This window comes from Trematomus bernacchii, unplaced genomic scaffold (assembly GCF_902827165.1).
Source record: "Trematomus bernacchii unplaced genomic scaffold, fTreBer1.1, whole genome shotgun sequence".
Taxonomy (NCBI): Eukaryota; Metazoa; Chordata; class Actinopteri; order Perciformes; family Nototheniidae; genus Trematomus; species Trematomus bernacchii.
Window position 1 is genome coordinate 1672111 of NW_022987720.1, and position 27649 is coordinate 1699759.

At 40.8% G+C, this 27649-nt stretch overlaps 1 protein-coding gene across 1 annotated transcript in view; it reads left to right on the forward strand.

Moving 5' to 3' along the window:
- Positions 1-1832: 1832 nt before the first annotated feature.
- Positions 1833-27649, forward strand: part of sgk1 (serum/glucocorticoid regulated kinase 1) — a 37090-nt gene continuing 11273 nt past the window's right edge. The window contains exons 1-4 of the mRNA XM_034142998.1: positions 1833-1952; positions 6381-6620; positions 23037-23252; positions 26192-26255. Of these exons, the coding sequence (XP_033998889.1) occupies positions 1848-1952; positions 6381-6620; positions 23037-23252; positions 26192-26255 (625 nt within the window). The 5' untranslated portion in view covers positions 1833-1847. The remainder of the gene's footprint in view (positions 1953-6380; positions 6621-23036; positions 23253-26191; positions 26256-27649) is intronic.

Sequence of the window (27649 nt, forward strand, 5' to 3'; positions counted from 1 at the left end):
ACGAGCCGTTTGTCCTGGTGAAAGAAAAAGCCTCACAAACAATGCTTTGGATGTAGCCCCAATTTTAATTCAAGTCACCCTTTGCCATTAGCTGCTAGATGTGCCTCAGGCCATTTGAGTTTGTGAGCTACAGCAGGTAAAGGCCAAGTCTAAACTAATTCCCTCCTCATGAGTGAAGTCAGCAAACATCAGCTTTTAAATAATATGTGAAGCAGACAGAGAGACATAATACAACAACAAGCAGACAAACATGTTTCAGTAATAAAAAAACATCTATATTTAAAGGGTTGTAAAAGAAGTAACTGTTCTTGCTACCGGCTTAATATTTCATTTATTATCAGTTCTTTTTAATGCAATATAGCCAGCTCACAACTGAACTAGAAACAGGATTTTATTTCATTGCCAGGTTGACTTTCTATGTGAAGTGCATGGACTCATAAAGGAAACATGATTCAGCTTTATCGCCTTGGGTGTCACATCAGGAAATTCAATCAACCCTGTTTTAGAGGTGCAGAGGCAAGGGCACACACACAGCATTGATTATGTGTGTGTGTGTGTTTGCTTGTGGGCATCACCTAAAGCTCTTAGGACGAATAGCACGCTACACTAAACATTCGACCACTTTTGGGGACATGTTTTGGGCGTCCTTGTCTTTTTGAGTCCTCACTGGGACAATTTCAAAGACAAGTATATTTTCGGGGTGGATGAAGTGTTAGGGGGTGAGGTGAGGTAGATGAAGAGGAGATTGAGAGAGAGAGGGAGGTGCCACCATCGACTGCAGCGGAGGAAAGGGGGAGGGCAGAGCGGTGATGAGGGACAGTGAGGAAGAGAGAGAGATGGAAGGAGAGAGAAGGGGGAGTCGGTGTGTGCTCACCGCCGAGCCGTTCATTGATAAAGTAGCTCTGGTTTGAGCCACAGGACTGCAGCTGGACTCCTCACACACATCCTGCTCACACACACACACACACACACACACACACACACACACACACACACACACACACACACACACACACACACACACACACACACACACACACACACACACACACACACTTCCGAGGTGTTTGTTTACAGGCTGCCACCACTGCATTCTTCACTCACTGTGTGCACCCCAAACATCTGAGCACACACACAGTGATCTCACGCTGACACGCTCTACTTGAAACGGACATCTTCGCTGTCTCCCCCTCCTCCTCCTCCTCCTCCTCCTCCTCTTCCTCCTCCTCCTCTTCTCTCTCTTCACCCTCTTTTGGGTGTGTGGGCATAGTGGCAGCAGGGCAGGGGGACACCTGAGGAGCGAGGGGCTGGAGCATCTGATCTAGGACGAGTTTTCGGAGGATAACAAAGAAGCTGCAGTGGAACCAGCAAACGCAACAGCATAGGTATGTGTGCATGCTTTATACGCACAATTTGGAGAGATATGTTAATACACTTTGCATTTGAAAACAATAACACATGCATGGATAAAGTTCGCACACACCTCACACACATCTTGGCTGTAAACAGTGCTCCTCACAGCAACAGGAGCCAGTGCCTATCTTTCTGTTTTTGTCTCACTTTCTCCCTATCCTGACACCTTTTGTTGCTCCAGTTACATCATTCTCATTGCAGAGGCAGCAGGACTGTCCCTCACATGTTGGTCCATCTGTTTCCTCCACCTCCACCTCCTCTCACTCTCCTCCTCACACCCTCTCCTTTGCCATCCTGCGCTCGGCTCTGCGAAAGCGACGTCTTTCTCCTCATGACTTAAACAGCTCTCTGTCCCTCTGTGTTTGTTGTTACTCTCCGCCAGTCTGTCCGTCACCCTGGGATCTACGGAGGCAAGCGGAGTGCCGGCGTCGGCCATGAAGCTGGTGAACGGGGGAGGCGGGGGTGGACGAGGGGGAGGTGGGGAGAAGACTGCCTTTTCCTTTAAGAAGTGCTCCGCTTTCCAGTTTGTCAAGAGAAAGGTGAGTTTGGGTGACGCACACACAAACACACAAAACACACACACACACACACAACACACACACACACACATTTTGGGATGGATGCATTTGTCCCCAAACCATGCATCTACACAGCTAGAGTGAGAGGTATGTAGGAGAGAGGAGACGTCACAGCCACAGTGTTCCCTCTTTATTTTTGGTGTGTGTGTGTGTGTGTGTGTGTGTGTGTGTGTGTGTGTGTGTGTGTGTGTGTGTGTGTGTGTGTGTGTGTGTGTGTGTGTGTGTGTGTGTGTGTGTGTGTGTGTGTGTGTGTGTGTGTGTGTGTGTGTGTGTGTGTGTGTGTGTGTGTGTGTGTGTGTGTGTGTGTGTGTGTGTGTGTGTGTGTGTGTGTGTGCCAGAGATGATGTCATTGGGAAAGCTAAGCCGCGCTACTAAGGCACAAGACTCAGCTCCCTGCGTACTTGTGTTTACCGTGTGTGTTTGTCTCTCTGAGCGTGTGTGTGTGTGTGTATGTGTAAGTGCCAAAACACTGTTGCCTTACAGAGCCCACAAGTGTCTGCTGTGTAGAAATCATGACATCACTGAGCTGGCAAGTCCCACAGTTTAGGATCTACTCAGCATATTCGGCGTTTTGCTGCAGTGCTGTCACAAGCCTGGTGTCCTGCTTAGTGTTGATGGTTTGCATTCAATGGGTTCCTTGGTTGGTGCTTGGGTAATGAGTTTGTGTGCTGACATTTCCAAAAACAAATTCAGGAATTAATTAACCCCAAAACTGCACTTGAAGGATATTTCGCTTTCTAATTAGACATACTAAATATATAAGGTTTTATATATTATAATCCACGGCTTTAATAACCGATAAATAATTTGTTCTTGAATAAAACAGCTCTGTCTCATTAGCTAACTCTTTAATGTGGTAGCGTTTACATCTGCTGAAGTTTCTTCAAACTCCAGTTATATTTATTTAAATATAGGATTAACTACATTTATACTAATGCAACACTTATTCTAGTGCAATAATTATATACATGTGCAATAAGTACATTTACTCCAGTGCAGCAATGTAGAGTGATATTAAAATGGTTATTTATTTACTATTTCAAAACCTTTGTCTGTCGACTGTGGATGTTTGTTTGCCTTAGTTATTTTAGTTTTTCTGATGTGCTTCTTTATTTTTCGGCTGTTTGACTTACAGTATGTTGTATCTTTTAAGTGCACTTAAATAGCAGCTTATTGTGTTTTTTCATACGTATCTATGTATGAGAAAGAGCTGGTTAAAAGCAAAAGTACAGTTTGTTGATTCAAAGCCATTTATTAAAACTCGCTAATCCTTTGCTAAATATGCTGTATAAGGAAGTAGATTGTCCTGTGCTTAAATAAATAAATGCATTAATCAGATAAAGTTTTAGTTCTCGATGATTGTAAATGTTATGTAATTGGGTTTCGGACTGTTTGATGTCCAATGATTACTAGAGGAAGTAATTAAAACAACCATTAGTTCCAACCATAAACAGAAAGAGCACCTATTTAAATATTCATGTTAGTGGCACGCTGACAATCCTTGTGCCCAATGCTTCTAACATTAAATAAAAAAACATTGAATATAGATTAGATAAGTAAAACAGCAACAAAAGAGAAATGACGCAACTGGATGCCCATTGTTTTTATAGTTAATTGTTATATAAGTATTGCTGATAACTGAAATGTGAATGAATGCCAAACGAGTGGACATTATCAGGAGTGTGTTGGACACAGTATCCGATGACGTTTGTCTCAAGGTCCATTGCTGTAACAATCATTCAAAGCACGCCAAGCTTCAAGCAGTTCAACTTCTGCTGCCTCAATTTTGAATAATTTGCAGCTCATTTACATGAGATCAAAAGCATGGGTGTGTGGGGGGGGGGGTAAGATGGGAATGAAATGACTAACATTACTTCCAGCCTGTGGAGGAGAGGAAGATTGATGCATTTACTCAATTATCAATTTGTTGCTTTGGGAATATGGCATCACATTCATGTTTCCATTACCAAAACAGTGTTATATAATAAATCAGATAATAAAGTAAGGGTTTATTGCACAAGATGTTCAAGTTAACACATTTTCAGCCTTAGGGAGAGAATATGTGCCAGAGAAACAACTAATTGGGTACAATCAACTATAATTCACACTTGATAAATAGCACTTGGTTTATAGTTGGTGGGCGGATTTAGATCTGGCTGTGTTCCTGCCGTGTGTTCTTGCTCGCTGTAGGGTTTTCCAAAGTGTGTGTTGGTCTCAGATGGCGTACAGTATGGTGTGGATCCCTGATGCCTCGGCCGGTTAATATGGGCAGATTGTGTTGTGTTAACACCCACACACAAACACACATGCACTCCCACAGGCACAGGGATCTGCAAAAAATAAAAATAAATATGAATTGGTAATGAGGAGCCTGAGGATCTATCTATCTGTACATCTATCCATGGTAAATTAGGGCCTGTTTCTGTGAGAACAACAGAAGCTTCCAGATATGTTTCTGTCCCAAATGGGAATTCATGCAGTAGATGGTTAATTTCTCTCTCTGTTTGTGTCTAAATAAGACTAATTACATAATTGGAAGAGCAGGCCAGACAGAACACTGTATCATACCGGTGAGTAAGGGAAATTATGGAAGGAAATATAACATCAATGGCTGTGTTTGTGTGTTTTGGTCTGTGAACTCAGACTGTACACAACACATGTGTGTGTACAGACACATATTGATTATACATGCTTTTTTGGGCAACATTAGGAGTTTTGAAATGCAACATTTCCCTGAAGTTGCGTCAAGCTGCTTTTCAGATATGAAGAGTTTAACATATAGACATATATATGTATATATACATAATGCATTTTAAAGTAGAAAAAACCTAGAAAACATCTCCCTGCAGCTGTCAGCACCTCCGTGTGTGAGGTTGAATGAGTGTTATTCTTCAGATGACATGTCTCATCATTTTCATGGTCAGCATGACATGTTAAACAAGAGATATGACAGTGCACTGTTTGATTCTTGCGGAAAATGCCAAAACATTTCTAACTCTGGTTTGAATCTCTTAAGGAATAACAAGGGAAAGAACACTCTAATTGGATGTAACATCAATCCCAAGTTCATATTCGGTGTGAAGAAACGTTTGTCAATGTTCTTATTTTAGGTGTCTGTCATCTATATATAACACCTAGTTTGTTTTTGTGTTGACCTCCTGGACCTCTGTTTTCCTTTAGACTCAACATGCCTTGACGTGCTGTCTGGCTGCCCTTTGACTTAAGCATTCATTCATAGTGTGTATGTGTAAATGTGTTTGTGTGTGTGTGTGTCACAGCTGTCTGGACTTAGGCTACTGCCCCCGTGGTGTGTGTTTGCTAAATGTTCAGTTCACGCAGCAGGACAAGATCTCACAACGTTTTTTAATGAAAATGCTGCTTGTATTTCCCGGACTCTCCAATTTGTCCCTTGTGTTGTTATCTCTTTACTTTCACCACCTCTCCTCTATGTTCCTTTAAACTAAACACACCCACCAATAACAGATATTACGATTAGTGACAGTTAGTGCTGTTTTGGGAAGTCTTAGTCACTGCAGGAGGGATGTGTGTATGCAATTTACTTGTATTGTAGTACACACCAATATGAGTGAGATCTCACCTTATTACATCATTTCTGATTTAGTGTTTTTACCGTATGGCTGCATAAAAGGACCATCTGTCAGTGACAGGATATATTAGGATTTAACGTAGCAGTAAATCATCATAATAGCCACATGTGGATTACATTCTCTCTGAAATGTTGCCTATAACAAGTTGAAGGCATACATTTTGGAGAAAGTTAGACAAGACAGAAGTCGTCTTTCATCATTTACGTGGGGACCATCAGCGTTGTTATTGCATGCAACAGGTGTTGACATGCATGTAATTAAATGTGTGTTTGATTTCTGCATCATGTGTTCAATGTGTGGAAAAGCAGAGAAGTAATCATTACAAAGGGTGTGTGTGTGTGTGTGTGTGTGTGTGTGTGTGTGTGTGTGTGTGTGTGTGTGTGTGTGTGTGTGTGTGTGTGTGTGTGTGTGTGTGTGTGTGTGTGTGTGTGTGTGTGTGTGTGTGTGTGTGTGTGTGTGTGTGTGTGTGTGTGTGTGTGTGTGTGTGTGTGTGTGTGTGTGTGTGTGTGTGTGTGTGTGTTCTTCTTCTTTCAATGAGTCGATGTTTAGGGTGTTAAGGTGTTTATTTTCTAACATTTTGTATTTGTGACAATTCGATAATGCCTCATTTGCATATTTAAAGAAAACGTTCCACTTGTGACACAACATTTTATTGTGTTGATGTTAGTTATCAACTGCAGAATTTTTTGGGTGATATCTTTAATTAAATAATGTACTCTTTTCACCTGTATCGTCTCCCTTTACTTTATGCTTTTGGCCCGATCGCTTCTCTTCTGCGCAGGTACGGAGATGGATGCGGAACCCCAAGGTGAGCGTGGAGAAGGCCCAGGGGAAAAGCCACCTTCACTCCTGTCCAAAGTGTCCTCTGGCAGACGACCTGTGGTACACACACTTCCCCTCGCCTTATGGCTGCTGTCACTACGGGGGTCTGCAGGGCGGACAGTACTACCACCAGGATCCGTGCTCACCATGCCCTGCCAGCGGACACACCAGCGGCCATGACAAGAGCAAGGGCTGCAAGGTAAAGGGAAAAACAAATACAGAGAGTGGGGGGGGAGTGTGTGCGTCAAGGAACGAATCAGTCAGTCATTCGGTAACACTGCACCCTGACACACAATGTTACCCGTCACCTTCAGAAATGAATGCTCAGTCTTCTTTAAAGGATAATGTTAGAGCCAGTATTTTGTTTATATAAGAAAGGCCACCTAATCGTGACGTCTGTAGTCAACCAGAGTATAAAAGACTACAATTCCCATGGCGCCTCCTCCAAGGTGACAGAGATGTTAGAAAGACTCCGTCGAGGAGCAGTTTTTAACCGTTCAATTACCCTTTAAGTTATCAAGTTATACAAGCCTTAACAAAGAAAGAAAGAAAGCAAGAAAGAATACCTAAGTTGTTTGTTATTTTTATTTGAGTTTTGCCTCTTTGTTTTGACTATTGTAAAGGCCTCTTTTCTTTGTTGCATGTGTAAAAGTTTGTTATTTTATTTTGAGCAAACCCATTGCATAATATTATCCAAACCATTGGAGGCCAAGCAAGTCATCAACTGTAAGTAACACAAATATAAAGGAAAGAAAAACAAGTTAGAAATGTCTGTTTAAGGCATCTAGTGGCTTGATAGAAAAGTAAGTAAGGAAGCCACGACAGATAAAGTTAGAGTCTTTTCCTAGCTTGGTCACCATTTCTATTGATTATAACAACATTGTCTATCCTATATCATAATGTGTGTCATACAGAATACATTGGAAAAGTTCCTCCCGCCATCCTCTCACTACTTATGTCCTCTGGCTGCAGGTGCAACTATAACTAACAGTTATTTTACAGATCTCTCTCTGTTCGCCCATTAGCATTCATTAAAAGAAGCCAACGAAGCCAATTAGGTTCTAACAGGACTCTAGACATTGTTGTGTTTGTCTTTGTTCTCACTTTAAGCTCTACCGTGAGTGTCGTTATGTAATATAAACACTAAGAAGACAGGGGCGTTTTTCAAAAATCCCCCTGTTGTTGTTTTCTACTGCTCGCGGGCTGGTGTTTATGAAATTAGAGCATGTTGCATGTATTCAGCAGAGAATACTAAAATGTGTCAGGAAAAAAATACACACACACACACACACACACACACACACACACACACACACACACACACACACACACACACACACACACACACAACAAACGCCTTGCCCAAACAAACGTGCGTGCGTGCGTGCGTGCGTACGTACGTACGTGCGTGCGTGCGTACGTACGTACGTGCATGCGTGTGTGCGTGCGTGCGTTCGTGCGCGTGTTTTTCTCCAGTCCAATGGGCAACAGGAGAGAATGAGTCATCACTGTCCCAGCAGGACAAAGCCACACTGTGTACTGTGTGTGTTTGCATGTGTGTGTGTGCTGAGAAACAACACTGAATCATGTTAGAATATAAAACCGCGCCTCATTATTGTCCATCACACTGTTCTCTTTCCTGCAGCCCTATAGCTTAGTTTTTTCCCCCACATTTAGTTTAAAGTTGCTCTGGTTTTCTTCCAGGCAGTTCTCTATCCCTCCATCAATTTCACCTCTTGCCCTCACCACCGATAGATCTGTCACTAATGTCTCACTGGAGATAACAAATGTGTGTGTGTGTGTGTGTGTGTGTGTGTGTGTGTGTGTGTGTGTGTGTGTGTGTGTGTGTGTGTGTGTGTGTGTGTGTGTGTGTGTGTGTGTGTGTGTGTGTGTGTGTGTGTGTGTGTGTGTGTGTGTGTGTGTGTGTGTGTGTGTGTGTGTGTGGAATTGATGGGTGTTGAAGCGAGGTGGGAGAAGACAGGGGGGGGGGGGGCTCCATGGTGAGTCATAGCTAGCTTTCACTGCAGAGTGTGTGTGAAGTCAATCCAGGAGTGTGGAGTTATACAGGAGTGACCTATAGCAGCTACTAGTGTGCGGTGTTGTGATCATGACTCAATTAGTGTTACTTTAAGCCAAAAAAATCTACCTTCATACTTCCTCCCATTTTACTCCAAATATGGTCAGGCTTACTCGGGATATGTTTGATAGGTCAACACCACGCTCATATCTGTAGGCTAGGGATGTTTCATAATTAGCATGAAAACAAGAGTGGTATCTATGTTCTCATTTAAGTTTCAGCAAAAATACACTTTAAAGGTCCCCTATTATACTGTTTTTCATCAATATATTATAGGTCTCCGTTATATACAAACATGACTGGCTCGAAATACCAAACAGATCATGCATTGCAGCATCCCATAAACCCCTTTGTTTCAGCCCTGTTTCAAAAGTGCTGATTCTCTGTCTTTAGATGAAAATAAGGAGCCACTCCCCACGCCCCTCTGAGAGATATTTGGTTAAAAAGAACACAATGGTGCTCTAGGAGGAGATTCAGGTGATAAGGTGTGGGGGGGGGTGTTACCTTGGTTGGTTATTGGCTAATGGTTAAAAAAATTGTTATGACATCATAAAGTGGCCAAAATCTGTTCAGCTCAGGTTTTACTTTTTATATAAATGGATCAGGACAAAAAGTGAGCAAATCTTTTTTCCTGAAACTTTCAGAATCTCTTTACGCAGAGGGGACACATGTTGATGTAGAAAAGACATGAACAAGTGGATTTTGCATAATAGGGGACCTTTAAAACTACAACACACATTTACTGTAGAGAGACACAACCCAAATATCGACTCTCTTCCTGTATTTTAATCTGTGTGTCATACCAAGTATTCTATGACAAAACGTATCGCACACACGCCATGTTCTGTACTGTTTCCCACGCCACACACCATATCTCAGGAACCTCTGTGCAAACATGTCACAACCCTCGAAGTTGACTTGCCAAACACTAGCAGAGCGTGACACTTGTTCCACAAAATGGAACAGTAACAGAAACATTCCCCCACTTATTCCGAAGGCGCCACTTCGTGCTCGGGGAGGCCACCCACGGCCCGACTCAAATGCAAATGAGCAAAGCTTCACTATGAAATTTGTCAGCCCATCAAAGTGAACCGTATCAGTCGCTGTCTAACGAGTGTCGCAGAAACATATTTAAGAAAGTTGGGTGGTGACGCCGAGAGGCTGCTGTCTCATTTTCGAGGAGGAGGAGATGAAAAGGACGAGGTGTTGACAGACACTGTCAGCTTACTGTTGAGTGTGCAGAGACAGAAGGGAAAGCTCAGAGGACATTTGTCATGGTCTTTATACTTTACTTTTTATGCTGTTGCTTTAAGTATTCTGTATTGTTAAACACCAAATGCTCAACATTAGCTTTTCTGCATTACACTCAATGTTAGCAAAATCTTTGGAACTGTTACCCCTGCTTTTGATATAAAGCTATAAATAGACCAACTTTATGGCGCTGATCTTATTATATTATGAAATCAGTGTGCTAAGTTTATGGTGCCTGCTTTTTTTCCATCGAGTAATAACTGCGGAGAACATGATGCAGGACAGGAGTGGAGGTTTACTGTAAGTAGAAGGTAAGGTGAGTAGGGAATTACAATCAAAAAAGGTTAACAATAGAGGCTGCATAGGGAAGATGAGAAAAGTTGAGCAATTGGTGGAAGGGAAGGGAGAGATAAAAACACATTTAAAAAAAAGTGATATAGAGAGAGAATAATAAGAGAAGCTGGGAGGACAGTTTTATTGGAAGACAGAAGATGAGGTCAGAGCATCTGCCCCACTGCCTGAGCATGACTAGAAATCAAAGGCATATAAACTCTCCTGATAAGGACGTCCTGTACTGTGCTGTAACACCAACACACTGTCAGATAGTACACACAGGCACACACACAGGCACACACACAGGCACACACACACAGGCACACACACACAGCACACACACACAGGCGCACACACACACACACACACACACACACACACACACACACACACACACACACACACACACACACACACACACACACACACACACACACACACACACACACACACACACACACAAAGCTGATGCAAATGAAGCATTTCCACTATTGACATACAAGCATGTTTTATCAACATAGCCACTACCTAAGTTGCTTATGTCATGCCATGGCATTTTCTGGGAATGGATCTGGCGTGTTGTTAATGAGTCAGTGTTTTAACACCAACACCAACTTTAGCCAGAAAGGTTACTGTCCAAAAATCATTCATGCATAAGCTAAGGAAAAAGAGCAACAAAGGCAGAAAGTCAAAGACGAAGACGGTCTCGGAGGGTAAGGGTTGTTAAGAAATCCAAGAAGATGAGAGAAGCCAAGCATGTCCAAGAAGAACAGTCATTTTTATCCACTCCCTGAGAGATGTTGTCAGATGTATTGATTAGATCTCAGCCCAAAGTAAAAGGTGAAAAACTGCATATTAAATTCTAGAAAACTCATTTGTCTGTGAGGTAAGCTCATGTTGTTTATTTTTTGTTAGAGTCAGCTGGAACTAAAAGCTTGGTAATACTCCTCACTGTTAAAAAAAAAGTCCCAGCTCTGACGTTATTAAGAGCATGGTTCTCATGCTGGCTGGATTTACCAGTGAGTTCTCAGCAGTGACAAAACAGAGGGAGACGACCTGCGACGAATCACTTGTTCTCCCTCAGCAGTGACAAGGCCCTGCAGGTTAGGCTCTGTTAGAAGAATGCTAATGCAACATAGCATTTGATGGTGGACTTAATTCATTCAAAGATCCTGTCGAGTAAGACTGGGATGCAAAGTGCAAAAGTCAACTCAAGTGCCTAATCACATAACCATAGGGATTTGAGAGGCCATCACCTTTGGCCCACATATGGGTTGTCTTCTTGGGAAAGATTTGCCATTTTTATGGTGCACGTGTTTTTCTAATGTGAGAATATGTTTCTCTGAACTCTGGACTTTAGATCTTGATGTAGTTGCATCTGTAAACTGCCTTACTTGTGGATAATGAGGGGCAGTAGATCACTTGGAGCCAATGGTGAATGACATAAGGGTCAAATTAGAAGATCCCACTGCTTCACTGCTACTCTGACGGTTTCTGAGTCGAGGGAACAGACTCTGGATTGCAGCCATCTCCAGCAGCTGTTTAAACTTAAAGTGTGAACTCTTGATGGAAAATCTTGATCTGTTGGCAGGTTTTTCGTCAATATTTAGGTCAATATATTATGAAATCCAATAACACCACAAACTGCGGTGTACAACAGGACTATAGACTCTGACACAGTCTGGTTTATTGCAGGACTGTTGTTGTGGATCACTAGTTGCACATTACATTACATTTCATTTAGCTGACGCTTTTATCCAAAGTGACTTACAATAAGTGCATTCGACCAAGAAGATACAAACTTGAAGAAAACAGAATCATATAAGTACATTAGATTTCATAGAGCCAAACCATTTTAAGTGCTACTCAACTGGCTTTAGATAATAAGCCAGTCCTTTGTTAGTATATAAGTGCTTTGTTAGTATGTAAGTGCTTTGTTAGTATATAAGTGCATTTTATTTTGTTCTGTTTTTTGTTTTTCATTTTATTGCTCGAAGTGAAGTCGAAAGAGAAGAGTTTTCAGTCTGCGCCGGAAGATGTGTAAGCTTTCTGCTGTCCTGATGTCAATGGGGAGCTCATTCCACCATTTTGGAGCCAGGATAGCAAACCGACGTGTTTTTGCTGATGGGAACTTGGGTCCCCCTCGCAGTGAGGGTGCAGCGAGCCGTTTGGCTGATGCAGAGCGGAGTGCACGTGCTGGGGTGTATGGTTTAACCCAACACAGTCTCACGGCATTTCGTGTTATAGTCACGAAATTCATCTATTGATTTGTGTTCACCAACACGATTTCGCCATTTTTTTCGTGTCACACAGAACGATTTTAAAAGCAATGTAAATAATAACAAATTAGAAGGAAAAAGACATTTAAAAAAATACAGATTTAAGTATTCTGACACAGAACGATTTTAGAAGCAATGTATTTATATTGGTAGTATGTTTCGTGCCTGCACCAAATAATAACAAATTAGAAGGAAAAAAAGATGACATAAAATACAGATTTCAGTATTCTGAGGCTCTGAGCCATTTCTTTTCCTCACTGACGGCAAAAAAACTCAGACATTATACAATTTAAAATAAAAGGGATAGGGTTAGGCTTAGGGTAAGATATTGAGTAAGAACATGTTTTTATGAACCACACAGCTTCTGGTCTTCCAACACCCGACCGGACAAAAAGACGTGTTGCAGGCACGAAACATACTACCAATAGAAATACATTGCATTTAAAATCGTTCTGTGTGACACGAAAAAAATGTGAAAATCGTGTTGGTGAACACGAATCAATAGATTAAATAATTTCGTGACTAATAACACGAAATGCCGTGAGACTGGGTTGTTTAACCATGTCCTGGATGTAGGAAGGGCCAGAACCATTCACAGCATGGTACGCAAGTACCAGTGTCTTGAAGTGGATTCTAGCAGTTACTGGAAGCCAGTGAAGTGAGCGGAGGAGCGGTGTGGTGTGGGAGAATCTAGGAAGGTTGAAGACCAGACGAGCTGCTGCATTCTGGATGAGCTGCAGAGGTCGGATGGCACATGCAGGTACACCAGCCAGGAGGGAGTTGCAGTAGTCTAGGCGTGAGATGACGAGAGCCTGGACCAGAAGCTGCGTCGCTTTCTGGGTCAGGAGGGGACGTATCCTCCTGATGTTGTAAATAGTGTATCTGCAGCAGCGGGTTGTAGCAGCGATGTTTGCAGTGAAGGACAGTTTGTTATCTAGGGTCACACCCAGATTCCTTGCAGTCTGAGTCGGGGAAACAACAGAGGAGCCGATGTTGATTGTTAGGTCAAGAGTGGGACAATCTTTTCCCGGAAGAAAAAGCAGTTCAGTCTAGTCAAGGCTGATCTTGAGGTGGTGAGCAGACATCCACTGAGAGATGTATGCTAGACAAGCAGAGATGCGTGCGACAACCTGGGTTTCAGAACGGGGAAAAGACTAAATGAATTGAGTGTCGTCAGCGTAGCAATGAAAACCATGCGGGCTAATGACAGATCCGAGCGAGTTTGTGTACAGAGAGAAGAGGAGGGGACCGAGGACAGAGCCCATGTGAACCAATGAACTCTCTTCCCTGTGTCTGACACTGACAATTACTTATCACTTGCCTAAATGGTGACCTTACTGCAAACCTCATTTGAATTCCAGCTTTAGTTGAATTTGCCATCAATAGTGTTTGTTAGCTTTGATTTGGGAATAAGCGGAAATTAAAATGTACAACTCACTTGGTCCAATTATATTTGGAACTGGGGTTGAAAATCCTAATTGAAGTGGAAGTCTTGTCATGCAGAGTGTACCAATACCAGAGAGAAATGCCTCTTGTTCAACCTCTGTTTGTAGTTGTTCGGCTAGCTGAACAGCTAGCTCTGCCGGCGGGTCTCTGTGGTCTCGCGCTGACGGCTGCTGCCCTAGCAGCAGGAGCAGGACCAACATCCACACCATCGGAGGACTGGGGGCCCGCACAGAGGGCTAAAAACACAGCAGTGGAGAACCATGCATCACCGGCTGGCTTCAGACGAGGCCGGCTAGCTGAATAGCTAGCTCTGCCGGAGGACTGTGGGTCCAACACAGTCTCACGGCATTTCGTGTTATAGACACGAAATTCATTTATTGATTCGTGTTCACCAACACGATTTCGACATTTTTTTAAATGTAATAATAACAAATTAGAAGGAAAAAAAGATTTTAAAAATACAGATTTCAGTATTCTGAGGCTCTTTGACCCATTTATTTTCCTCGCGGACGGCAAAAAAACGTACATTATACAATTTAAAATAAAAGGGATAGGGTTAGGCTTAGGGTAAGATATTGAGTAAGAAAATGTTTTTATGAACCACACAGCTTCCGGTCTTCCAAGACCCGACCGGACAAAAAGACGTGGTGCAGGCACGAAACATACTACCAATAGAAATACATTGCTTTTAAAATCGTTCTGTGTGACACGAAAAAAATGCAAAACTCGTGTTGGTGAACACGAATCAATAGATTAAATTAATTTCGTGACTATAACACGAAATGCCGTGAGACTGGGTTGGTGGGTCCGCGCCGATGGCTAGCAGCCTATCGACAGAGAACCACAAACCAACAGCTAGCTTTGACTGCTCCACTGTCAACAACGGCACGGAGGTAAAGCCTAGAAATCTGGTATTTAAAAAACACCGTTACACAAAAATGTTTCAAACAGTGAATCAAGCAAAAATAGTGTGGGATCCTCGGTGCAAACCGAAGGGACTATTCAGTGGACATTTCAATTTCCGCAGCATCTGTAATAAACATGAACAGCTAGAACATCTCCTCCTTGAGTCCAATATTGACTGTTTGGGAATATCGGAATCTTGGCTAAAACAGTCGTCACCATCCACTCTTGTATCTATGTCAGGATATAATGTGTTTAGGAAGGAGAGACTGAAGGGAAAAGGAGGGGGTGTGCTTTATGTGAGGAATACCATAACTTGTAGGGAGATTGCACTCCCAGCTAATATTGAGTTTGATTGTGTTGGTGTGGAAATCACACTATCTGAGGAAATGTCCCTTACCATGATTTGCCTATATCGACAACCCACCGCTAAGGTGGATTTCTATGATCAGGTAAAACTCATGCTGAATTCCTGTGACTCCAACAAAGAGCTAATTATTCTAAGAGACTTTAACATAAACTGGAATGATAAACAAAATAGAAAAAGCTTAAAACGGATCACGGATAAACACAACTTAATACAACTAATGGATCAACCGACTAGAATAACCAAAACCTCCAAGACTATGATAGATTTATTATTTACTAACAAAGCTGACAGAATAGTTAAAACCTACAACTTCCTGACTGGTCTTTCTGACCATAATCTTGTTCTTTTTACCAGGAAACTCACAAAAAAAAAGGTTCATGGCCACACCTAAAACCCCTGCCTTCGGTTCACGCTTCATCCCCAAAAATCTGCAACAACGTTTTATGGATGCAGTGAACATAATTGATTGGGGGGACACTCTGTCCTCTGAAGACATTGGTGAAAACAGTCATCTGTTTATATCTAAAATTAATGATACAATGTCTTCCTTCTCAAGAATAGGGTGCCTTAGGGATAGGAAGGAACATCATCTTCCCTGGCTGAATCTACAATGCAGGAATTTAATGAAATCTAGAGACCAACTATTAAGGCAGAGCTTGAAATCCCTGTCTCTAAGATAGCTGAGAAATGGGTGTCAAAACTAATCACCAAACATTTATACAAAGGTTTTGCTCCACTCCACCCAATGCAGTTTGGTTTTCGTGCTCACCACTCCACTGAGGCAGCTAACTGTGTCTTTGTGGAAAAGGTTAAATGTATGTTGGACACGAGCCTATATGTAGGTGCTGTCTTCCTTGATCTCAGTAAGGCTTTTGACACTGTTGACCACCAAGTGCTCCTTACAAAGCTCACTCATTTCAACTTTTCGGCAGTTTCAATACATTGGTTTAAGTCTTACTTATCGAACAGAAAACAGTGTGTTTTGGTCAACGGTGCCAAATCCCCCTACCTTGTCAACCCTGTTGGGGTTCCACAAGGTTCCATTCTTGGACCGTTACTTTTTTCACTGTACATTAATGACTTGCCTAATGTATGTCCTGAGTTGAATGTGCCGATGATGCGGTCATCTTTGTACATGGGAAAAACACTGAAATTATCTCATCTTGTCTCTCTAACGCTTTGGACAAGGTTCAACACTGGCTGAACAACATTTGCTTACAGTTAAACGTAAAAAAACAGTATGCATGATGTTCAGTAAATGACCAGTCAAAATCGAAGGATCCAACGTGTTTTTAAACGGAGCAGAAATAGAACTAGTCCCCCACTTCAAGTATCTTGGAGTCATAATGGACTCGAACTTGACTTTTAAGAAACATATCAAGAAAGTATCCAATAGTATTAAATTCAACTTGCAACATTTTAAACAAATTAGTCCCTTCTTAACTGTCAATGCTGCAAAGTCATACCTCCACTGTATGATTCTATCCCACATTGAATACTGTTTTACAAACTGGTCGTTTGCTTGTGCCACAAACCTTAAACCAATAGAACAGCTGTACAAGAGAGCTATCAAGGTGTTTGACAGAAAGCCAAATTCATACCACCACTGTACCATCCTTGAAAAACAAAATGTCTTGAGCTTTGATAATTTTAAGTCTTTTAAAAGTATGTGCTTTATTTGTAAATGTTTACATGGACTGGCTCCCCCTCCCTTAGGGGAATTCATCCACAAAAAACACACTGGACGCTGCACTAGGTCAGAAACCAGAGGAGACTGTGAAGTCCACCATATAGACGGACTACTTTTGTACAAAATGTCCTTTCCATTAAAGGCAGCTCACTCTGGAATAGCCTCCCAACTGAGATACGGGATTGTCCCACTCTCAATAGCTTCAAAGGTCAACTCAAAGAATGGTTGAGAAACAAACATCCGTGTAATCAAATGCACTTTAATACAGGGGTATCTTCTCTTGCACTTTATGTAGCTCTTGTATCTTCTCTTGCACTTTATATGTCGTTGCTGCTGTATTGTATTACCATGTCATAAATACTTGTGTATGCTGCTCTTGCTCTTTTGCACTTTTTGCATATCATGTATTTTGTTTTTGCGATGTTTGTAAAATGTAATCTTCTTAAATATTTTATGTGAGGGACTGCGGATGGAAATTAGCTCAAAGCTAAATCTGGCACTGTCACGCTTGACACATTTTAATGTTTTAAGTGTTCATTACTGTGCATTGTCCCTGCCTAATAAACGATTAAATAATAAATAATAATAATTGACTCAAAACTTTTATTTTCTCTTTGTTAAAGACCTCAGCACATATTCACATTCACTCCATATAAATCCGAACCTCCTGAGTTTTTCAAACCCTGTTCTTAGTAATGAAACTGGAAAAGTGCTTAGCGTTGGAATAAAGCCAGTTCGTATCAGTTTGGAAAACATCCATCTCCTTCTTCTCCTCCTGGCAACACCTGAAGGAGTCAGCTGGCTCCCAGGTGAATACCTTGCCTCTGCCTGCATCTATAACAGCAAAATAATGCCCTGTATTGTTTACAAACTTGATCTTTCATCATCCATTGCCTTTGCTATTGTCATCTTTTTCTCTCCCCTGATTTAATGATATTCAAGCAGCATTTCAATGAGGGAACTCTCCCAGGGTCTGGAAAGCAGTTCTAAGATACCACTGTTTAGCATTCACTTAGCAATGGAAAACTGCTCATCCTTTTTGCTATTCTGCTGTCCCAAAGCCAAGTGCTCTGGCAGTGGAAGAATGTGGTTAGAGTAATAAATTGCCTTTTCTTGCTTGATTTATTCTATGCTCACAGTGGATGTACAGTATATATACAACCTAAAATGGCACTATGCAATTGTTTCCATTGCTACTGCAGCATTATACACACCCCCCGAAAAAGAGATGAATACAGAAGGAATTCATACCTTGGCTGTGGTTTCCTGGATTTGTCGTGACGCAGGGGGATATGTGAATTAGCTTTGTTGTGTTTACACAAACACAGCTATAACAAGATAGAGGCGAGCTGGAAAGGAAAAGTAAGGCAGCCAGCCTGATAATCTGTGTTTGGTTTGATACAGATAAAATGGCATTCGGTACATGTAGAGAGTGATATCTACATCTGCATGACTCCATATTCTGTAGTAAAATGCAAGGGAAGTAGTTGTGAGGAAGTGACTTTATATTCAACAATTCTTTAAGGGTTTCAGACTTTTGCATAAAGGGATTTAATGGACAAACTAAAATGACTGGTGGCTGGATATATTAGCTGATTTCAAATTGACTATGTTGCAGGATATATGTAATGTATAATCAGTTACCTTAATGATCACAAGACTTGTAAGAACGGAACATATTCTCCCCTCCCTCTACACTGACATTGCCCAACAAGAAAAATAGGTAGCTTCCTTTTTTCTGAATCTCATTGTGAGGGAATTTAGACATTATTCTTGTTCTAATCTACCCTGGGAACCTGGATAATCCCATTTTGCATCTTGATGTTCCAGAGCTAACGCCAAGAAAATGCTGCGCCACAGAGGCTCAGCAGCACCCTGACGAAGCAGTGAGACTTTTTTTTCTTGCATCCACACACTCCGCTCTATTGAAACTGCTTAGTGCAATGAGGTTTATAGGGGCTTATGGCTCACACTTGACAACTAAGCTTTGAGTTGACCTGATCTGCTTCAGCATTGACAATATGCTCACTCATGACACACTAGAGCACAACAAGCAACTGTTGTTGTGCTCTGTTACTTCATTCTTCATTGTTGTGAGCTGAAAAGGGATCAGACTTATCTTACTGTTTTTCCATTTCCAGTTCAGGTTGACCATGAGTCTTCATTTAGGTTTTGTGGTGCTAAATCTTTAAGATCCATGAACAAAATCCAATTTGTTGTACAGTTAGCACTAATAAGCAATCGCAGAAGTATAGACACATGCTTTGGGACCTTGTGTTGTTTTGTTGCTCCACCACTCCGGACAGAAATATCTCAGCTACTATTGAATTGCTTTGGCATTTTGTACGGACATTCATGTTCCTCAGAAGATTAATCCTATTCACTTTCAACTGGCACTTAAAATCCTCAGTCAAACTTTAGCAAATGTGCTAATGTTATCATGGTAAGGCCTGAACACTAAGTTAAGATGTTGAACATAGCAAATATAGCATGTTATAGCCTATAGCTTGCCTGCTATGCGTTAACATTTAGCTCAAAGCATTGCTGTGCTTAAGCTGCTCATAGTTGCTAGCATGGCTGTACACTCATTTTGTTAATGTGTATGTTAAATGATTATCCAATAGTACTATTCAAGAGGAAGTTGGCATCCAGTCGCTTTAGTCAAATTAGGTAGTTACCTTAAATCAGATCAAATGAGTGTTTTGAATTTAGTATTCCATGGTTTTCCCATTTGGCCAATTTAGTTCAACTGTGCTCATGCAATGGGAAATATGTAACTATCTCAGTAAGACAGGAGTAGAGACTTGAGACAAAAAGACACATTTAGCATCAGGGATTTAGGCATACTGAATGACTATGAATAGTAAAGCTTGCCAGTAAGTCCTAGGATCAGAGACGTCAGGATTGCTCAGGATGTAATACTGAAAAGAGTCCAAATATGACCGCAGATAATGATAAAATGGCCCCAAAGCAGCTTAAGTTCAAAGTCTCAATATTGAAATCCCAGACGTATCTCTTGGTGTGTTCCCATTCCTAACAATAACATTACAGTTCTCTGCATCCTGCTGTCTTGTTACTCAGATACTCACTCTCTTATTTCAGGTCCACTCTCTCTCTCTCTGGCTCTGAACAGTATTTGTGAGACTTAATCTCCCACGGGACATGCTGTAGCTGCATTTAAATTCCATTTGGACTGCATGAAACATCTTTCTCTCTGTACTCGTTTGGATATGACTACCCCGCTCCCTCAGTATTTAAAAAAAAAATGTGTGTTTGTGATAGGAACAGAAGACAAGGGGAGAAGAAAGAGCAGTGACCTTGGTGGTAATGAGCAAGTCTTATCTGTGACAGGGAATGGGACAGTTTATGTAAGACTATCTCACACTCTCATTTTCTTTGTTTATCTTTTTGTCTTTCAAACATATTTTTCTTTGTCTCATATTCCCTTAATCTACTTTTTGATTCTCCACACCAACGCTTTCTCGCCTTTCCCTCATTTCATTACTCTTTGATGCTCAGACATATAGGATGCCACACAGCTTGTTAGAGGTGGAGTAACACACCAAGGGGAGCTGGTAGAGGACAGAAAGGGAGATGAGGACAAAAAAAAAAGGCAAAAATGGGGTTACCAGGAAATAGGGCCATAGGCTGGCTAATAAAACTACTATAAACACTGTCCTTATCTACTTCATTTTACCTCTAGATCTATGAGGCAAATCTTAAGGGTTACATACATTGTTGTTTAACAAAAACATTTGAACACCGGGAAAGAACACTTAATGACTGATGACATCATGTTTTTATTTTTTTATTTATGGACTTTGTCACAGATGTGTACATGTTGGCCTTGGTATCCCTGGACCTTAGTACATCATGAGTTTATGAGGTTAAAGGACAGATCTCTAGGACAGGCATATGCAACCTTACTAATAGAAGGACCCTTTAAATGGTTGCAGCACAAGCCCAGGTCAAAGGGCAGGCAACGGGGTTAAGAGGAAGGGGAATCTGGAGATGGCATGCATAACTGTGTGTGTGTTATATTTCCTGTGCACATATTTTCTTACCCACTGAAGGAATGCATGTATACTTTCTCTGGAACAAGGTTCACTAAGAGGCTATACATTTAAGATAATCTGCATTATAAACAGTTTCAGCTTAGCCTAATAAAGAGCAGTTTATTAGTCTGTACATAACTCTGATAAAATGTTGCCCAGGGATACAATGTGTATGACCCACAAAGAAATAACTGCATTCCAGACATCCTTCACATGTATAACTTTTATTTGAAAAATAAAAATCTTATACCCATGTATTTAATATTTGCATACAAAAAGGCTATATTTGAGGTAATTCCTTACCTCATTATTCAGATATAAATTAAAAAGCAAGATCTAAAAAATACTGCCACATAAATGAAAAATAATGAAAAATGTGTGGAAACAAAATCCAACATATGCCTGTTTCTTGCTGAAGGTAAAAAGAATATAGTGCATACTGTAGGTTGCTAACTAATAACACGTTATATCTTGTTCATTCCAATGCACACAAAAATGAGTCTCCTGTGGTTGGAAGGTAACTGCTAGGAGCCAAGAAAATGTTTAAATTGTATAACATGTATACAGATTAAACAAAGAACAAGATAAGACATTTAAATAAATGAGTTTAGTGTTGGTAGGCAGAATCTGTTAACCTATAAGAGCCTGGCTAGCTATTTCTTCCTGTTTGTGCTAAGCTAAACTAGGCTAAGCTAAGCCAAGACAAGCTAGGCTGAGCTAACCGACCACTTGCTGAAGTGTATCTTTTGAGTAAACAACAACTTTTCCAAACTAAATTAAACTTCTGCATTTAGAATGTAATAGTTGGTCTAATGGTACGTCCACACGGCTCCGTCGCGTGCTTCAACGGAGACGCTTCCCATTCACTTTGAATGGGGTGACGTCAAGCTTTGCCGAACTGCATTTTGGTTCCGTCGCGTCACTTTGCCTCCGTTGCTCGCTTCGAAAGTTGAGAAAAGTTCAACTTTTCAAGCGTCGACTGAAGCGCTATCCAATCAAATCATATGCCAGTACAAGCGCTAGCCAATCAAACCGCGTGTGTCCGGGGCGGGAGATTAATGTGATTGGTTGTTGGTCGCGCACTAGACAGGCCTACCGGCAAGCTTCAACGCGACAGAGCCGTGTGGACGTACCGTAATTGTTGTGACTTAATACCATTTTCTCAACCTGGCAAAATGATACTGAACACACAAATACAAGTATATCTTGCTCACACACACACACACACAAACTCACAAATACAGAGTTATGACAGAACAGTTTTAAATAGTGTTTGACACCATCAGTAATTGCTTAGTTCCATTCTGTCCTTCCAGCACTGAGCTACAATTATTGTCAAGGGAGCAACCATTCGTACACGGGCAGTTTGCTTGCAGTTATTTTGCAGAGTTGCACGTTTTTAACTATACTATACACACATCCACGTGCACAATCACCCTCACACACATTTCTCTATCCCAAGTTGTTGTAAAATAGAGGCCAGCAGAGCAGGAGCCACTGATAGAGGCCTTGATAAGACTCATTTTAAACGGCCGCAGCCGATGAACCTGTACGCTCTGTGAGCCAAGGACACCATTAACCTTACATAACAGCCATTCTGGGTCAATGACACTTCTAACTATGCAATTCTGTTTCCCCAAGAACTATGTGCACCTTGACCTTCCAATGTCCTATGTATTTTATATTTCTCTCACGCACCTGATCTTTCCTGTGAGTATGTGTGTTTGAAGGGTATTATCAGGGTTTATGCCCATGATGAGTACTCAGTCAGTGTTGCCTGTCCCATGCTTAATGACTGAGAAGAAGTGTTTGTGATGAATACTCAGAAGAGTGTGTCACTGCAGCTGTCACACAAGAGGAGATTACTGTTAAAACTCAGACTAACTTACTCAATGCAACCCTCAGATATTTATAGTGTGAAGGTGTTGACTCTAGCTGTGGTAGTTAAATAAGTTTAATAAACCACCTAAACAATAATAGCATGCTATGTTGGGTTTTAGTCAGAAGTAGCCCCCTTTATTATAGGCTGTTATTCATTTCATTTCATTTCAAACCTTTATTTAACCAGATTGGTCCCATTGAGATCATAGATCTCTTTTTCAAGGGAGACCTGCATATATTATACGTTATAATAATTTATTCCTCATGATGTATATGGTTTTACATTTTTTGGGCTACTGCAAAAACATGTTTACCTATCTTCACTTATAGGTCAGGAAGTGGAAGATGCTGGCTCGGCATCACAGTGAGGGCACAGGAAAACAGAAGGAAGCAGAGTGCGATGTCCACCATGGTGGTTGTCAGTCCTGGGGGATCCACGCATCGCCCCTCATGGCCAGCCCCGTCATGCTGGAGTGCTCCGTCTGCAGCGGGCCCTACATCAGCTACACCCTGGAGGACACCTGGCAGCCACGGCAACGCACACAGGCAAGTTCATTCTGCCAATAGATAATTAAATTACAAGTAACAAACACTAATTTATTTCAGTAATCACTGCATCACAAAGAAGGGAACTTCCAGGTATCCACGACAGGATTTCTAGTAAATCCCCAATCTTTGTTAAGATAATACAAGAGGGTGACGATGTACAATGAGAGTCTTTACACTGTTTTTAAAGGTGGTTACGTCCAGGTAATATCTAATATGTCACTTACGTATAGGTCACTTCGTCTTGCCAAGTTACCCTGTACTTTTTCCTACTCTCCTGCAACACACGACTGCCACAAACCGGAAGATTATGTGATAACGTAAGAAATCATTGACCGTTTTTTTGCAATATTACATCGGATTAGGTAACTATAAAAAGCACAAGCACATGTTTGTTGTTAGTATGGGAAACTCTAAGTAAAGTATATATAGTAAAGTTAAAATGCTAACATTGTAATGAATAAAAACGGGGGCCTACTTTCTATTTTAATTGAGATCTGTTTCCTTTTGATCTCTAGAAACTTTCAACTTAACATTGAATTTCTGATATTTGATAGGCAAATCAAAAAGAATTCCCAGCTATTCTGGTGTTAAAAGTGATTTATCTTATCACTCAAAGTAAAGCCGTGCAAACCTCTACCTCTCCTTGACTGTCAAGAACTATTCCTCCCTGTCTCTCTTTTTGCCTCTGCTTGAACAACCCAAACTTTCTGGCTTCTTTTGGAAACATAGAACCGTTGAAATATTAATGAACTGAGAGCCTAGATTCACCATCTCTATGGATACCACTCAGTTAGATCTCTTCTGAATCCATACAGAGTGAAGAGCACAAGAGGTAAATTCAAGGAGAAGGGGGCACAAACCGTAAAGTGATTGTTGACTGCAGAGAGATGTTGACATTGTGAGGGGATAACAGCAAGCAATATGGGTTTAAATATGAATGAGGAAGAGATGGATAGACAAGACCACTGTGAGGGTATATTAATATGTACATGGATATGAAATGACAGGCAGATTGTTGAGTAAACAAAGTGATGATATTGAAACAACTCTCTCACACACAAACATGCCTTAGCTTGCCTGCAACGTCAAAGAGAAAACTAGGCTAAGACTGTTTTTAACAAAGACACTTTCAATAGCCCAATGGTTGACTGCAACATCACAACAAAAAAGGATATCTGACATGACAGTGCAGCTTTGTGAGCAAGTCCTGAGATGCAAACGCTGCAGGTCGCGTGACGGCAGGCAATAATACTGTTGTGTAATGTGTGTGAGAAGAGAAAAAGTGGGAAAGGCTTTAGTCGTTGTTGTTGAGACCTTTGTGCATGTTCATAAGTGTTTACTTGCACATTTCTGATCCATTCAACCTGCCACGTATAAAGCAATATATTGACTTTTATAATCAAATGAACCAGGTCAGAGGTCACCACTCAACGTGCAGTGGTTGGAAAAATACATCTTCTCAAGCTGCCTTAAGTAACATTTTGAGGCACTTGTACTTTACACGAGTGATTCCATTTTAGGGAACCTTATTATTCTGCCTCCCACGTCTGAGAGAAATGTTGCACTAAACTCCTCAATATTGATTTGGTTTCTTGAGTTGGGAGTTATTTTTCATATTTAAAAAATGCATAACACAACTTATTAAAAGCTTTTTTAATGAAATGCTTGGTTGAATAATAAACAGAAGGTTCCCACATTTATGGTTTGTGGCATCTTACAAAAATGCAATGGCCTGTTTGGGCACACAGAGAGCATTTCCCCAGTTCACCTCTCACCTTTTTATAATGGTTTGGGATCAAAATCCAATATTTCCTAATAAAAGCAAATATAAGAGAAACGTCCCATTCATTGAATTTATTGGGGTAAACAATAATAATGTATCAGTCAAATTTGTTTGCAGGATTAGAAATTAGGCTTTTTAAATTAAAGTAACTTTTTTTAGATTTTAACTTTTACTGATGTAATGGAGTGTTTTTTTTTCTATGAATGTGCGGTTACTTAGACTTCTTTAAAGGATCATCATGTCATCCAAAGATATGCTGCACAGGAAACTTAACCTGGCTTAGCTATACAAGTTCTAACAGCAATTCATCTTCTTTTCATGCTGGCATTCAGTCTTGCTAAAGCACAATAATACACTCATGTTGTCATCATGTTGTTAGAGCGGATGTTTTTCCCTTCTTTCAACACAGGACTCAAGTGATTTAATGCAGTCTCACCCAGGAAACCTAACCTCATTAAAACACGTTATGTGGGAAACCAACCTAAGCTGGAGCACAAACAAGTCTGGCTCAGAACCAATGGTTTTAGTTTACTGATGTTCAAAAACATCACATCTCTTATTGTCGATAAACTATCAGTGGTTTCCAAAATTCTTTGGCTAACCCTAACCCTAACCACTTGGGACCAGTTCAACAAACAATGGATTCCCCATCCCCCCTTGTGTTGCATAAAAAGTCTCAGATTAATTTGTGTTCCTTATGAAAATGTTGATAAAGGTTTCTGCTCTCCTGTCCTGCTAATATCCACATTTGCATATCTCAGCTCTCATGTTGGAAGCTTCTGACCTAGATTGTACATTGGGCAGCCTTTTTTTAAATGTTATTATCAAATGGTGACTTGAAAGAACATTTGAGCCAAAGGGCTGTACAGTCTACACAACCTAACAAGTCATTATTGTTATTCAAGTGAATCAAACAAGAACATTTCCAAAACTGGATTTGCAGGGTTGTACAGAACACTAGCCGGTTGTTGCCTAATAAGCCATGTCAGTTATTAAGACATTAGTTAGACTTTTAGAGAATTATTTGATGCATGCAACTGAATCCAAAGTCTGACTATGTAGTGTGTGTTTATTCATGTGCTTTTATATGCATGTTTTTCACATCAAAGTATTCAATTAGTTTTTACTAAGTCGTGCCATATTCCTCCCCCAGGCGATGGACCTGTACTACCACAATGAGTCAGACCCAGACAGTTACGGTTGCCCTGGCGACAACAGTAAGTCACTAAACCTGTTGTTTTGTATTCTTCCACTTCCTCTTGTCCCTCCTTTTTTCACAACTGTTTTTTTCATGGCCATTCTCATTCCTCTGCTATTTCTCTCCTCGTCAGGCCCATCTCATTTCTTTTTATTGTCTGCAGTTTTGTTTATTTTGACCATAAATCCAAAATAATGATCTACCAGTCATTCTCTGTCTTTTTTTCTCTTGCTGGCCCTTCATCCACACACACACACACACACACACACACACACACACACACACACACACACACACACACACACACACACACACACACACACACACACACACACACACACACACACACACACACACACACACACACACACACACACACACACAACACACACTGAAGCATCTTACCACTTGGCTCTCTAATCCAACCTCCCAACCTCTAAGTTTCCAGGATAATAACTGTTGTTCATAAACCAAGATTACTGTTTTTTTGTTTTGTGGAAACTGACTTGGCGAGCAAAACAGTATTTAGAGAGACAATAGAGAGTGCTAATTATCATACACATGAATCAGGGACCTTTCCTACATTTCTTCACAACTTGTGCCACCCTCTGCAGCAGAACTGTGTGAGTTTGTTCCTGTCACTGGTGAGAGTCACTGGTTTACATCCAACATGTAAATGTCAAGGGACAGTAATTAACTTTTCCATCATGCACCTTATTTGTGCCACAAATCAAAGTCCAATCCAAAGTCCACAATATGTAGGAAATTAAAGGTGCTTTGGCTCAAAGGTAATTTCTTTTTTATTGCTGCCTTTGCCTTTATCAATCACACTTCACGTGAGTGTGATTGAACTCAGAATGACATCATTTTTAGAAACAAGCTTTGAATTTCCTTTCAAATTGACTGTGATACAAAACAATGTAGCCTAATGCATTGCAATTTTTGTATTTCATACTTTTGCACACACACTTGTCATTGGTAGAGGAGGAACTATTGAAATTCTTTACCCAAGTAAAGTCATCACCACTGCAATATAAAATACTAATTGTTGTCATCCATTGAAAATGTCTCTTGAGTGAAACCTTATTTGCTAAATGTACAAATAGTCAGAATACTTAAAAACAGATTAATATTGATGATGCATTAATGTGAAACGGCCTTTTTACAGTTGTTGGGGTTGTTTTTGTTCATGGGTATAGCTTATATGAACTATTCTATACTACTGTGGTAGTGTCATCCATAATATCACATTGTATTTTTCAATCTCATCTATGTTTTGCATACGTAAAGATGCATAAAGGATGTCTAATGAAGTACAGAAGTGAAGTACTTCCTTAGAAAGTACTTAGTTACTTTTCACCACAGCTTGTCATTCTATGCTACTGTAATAACAAAACTTTGAGGCAGATCTGC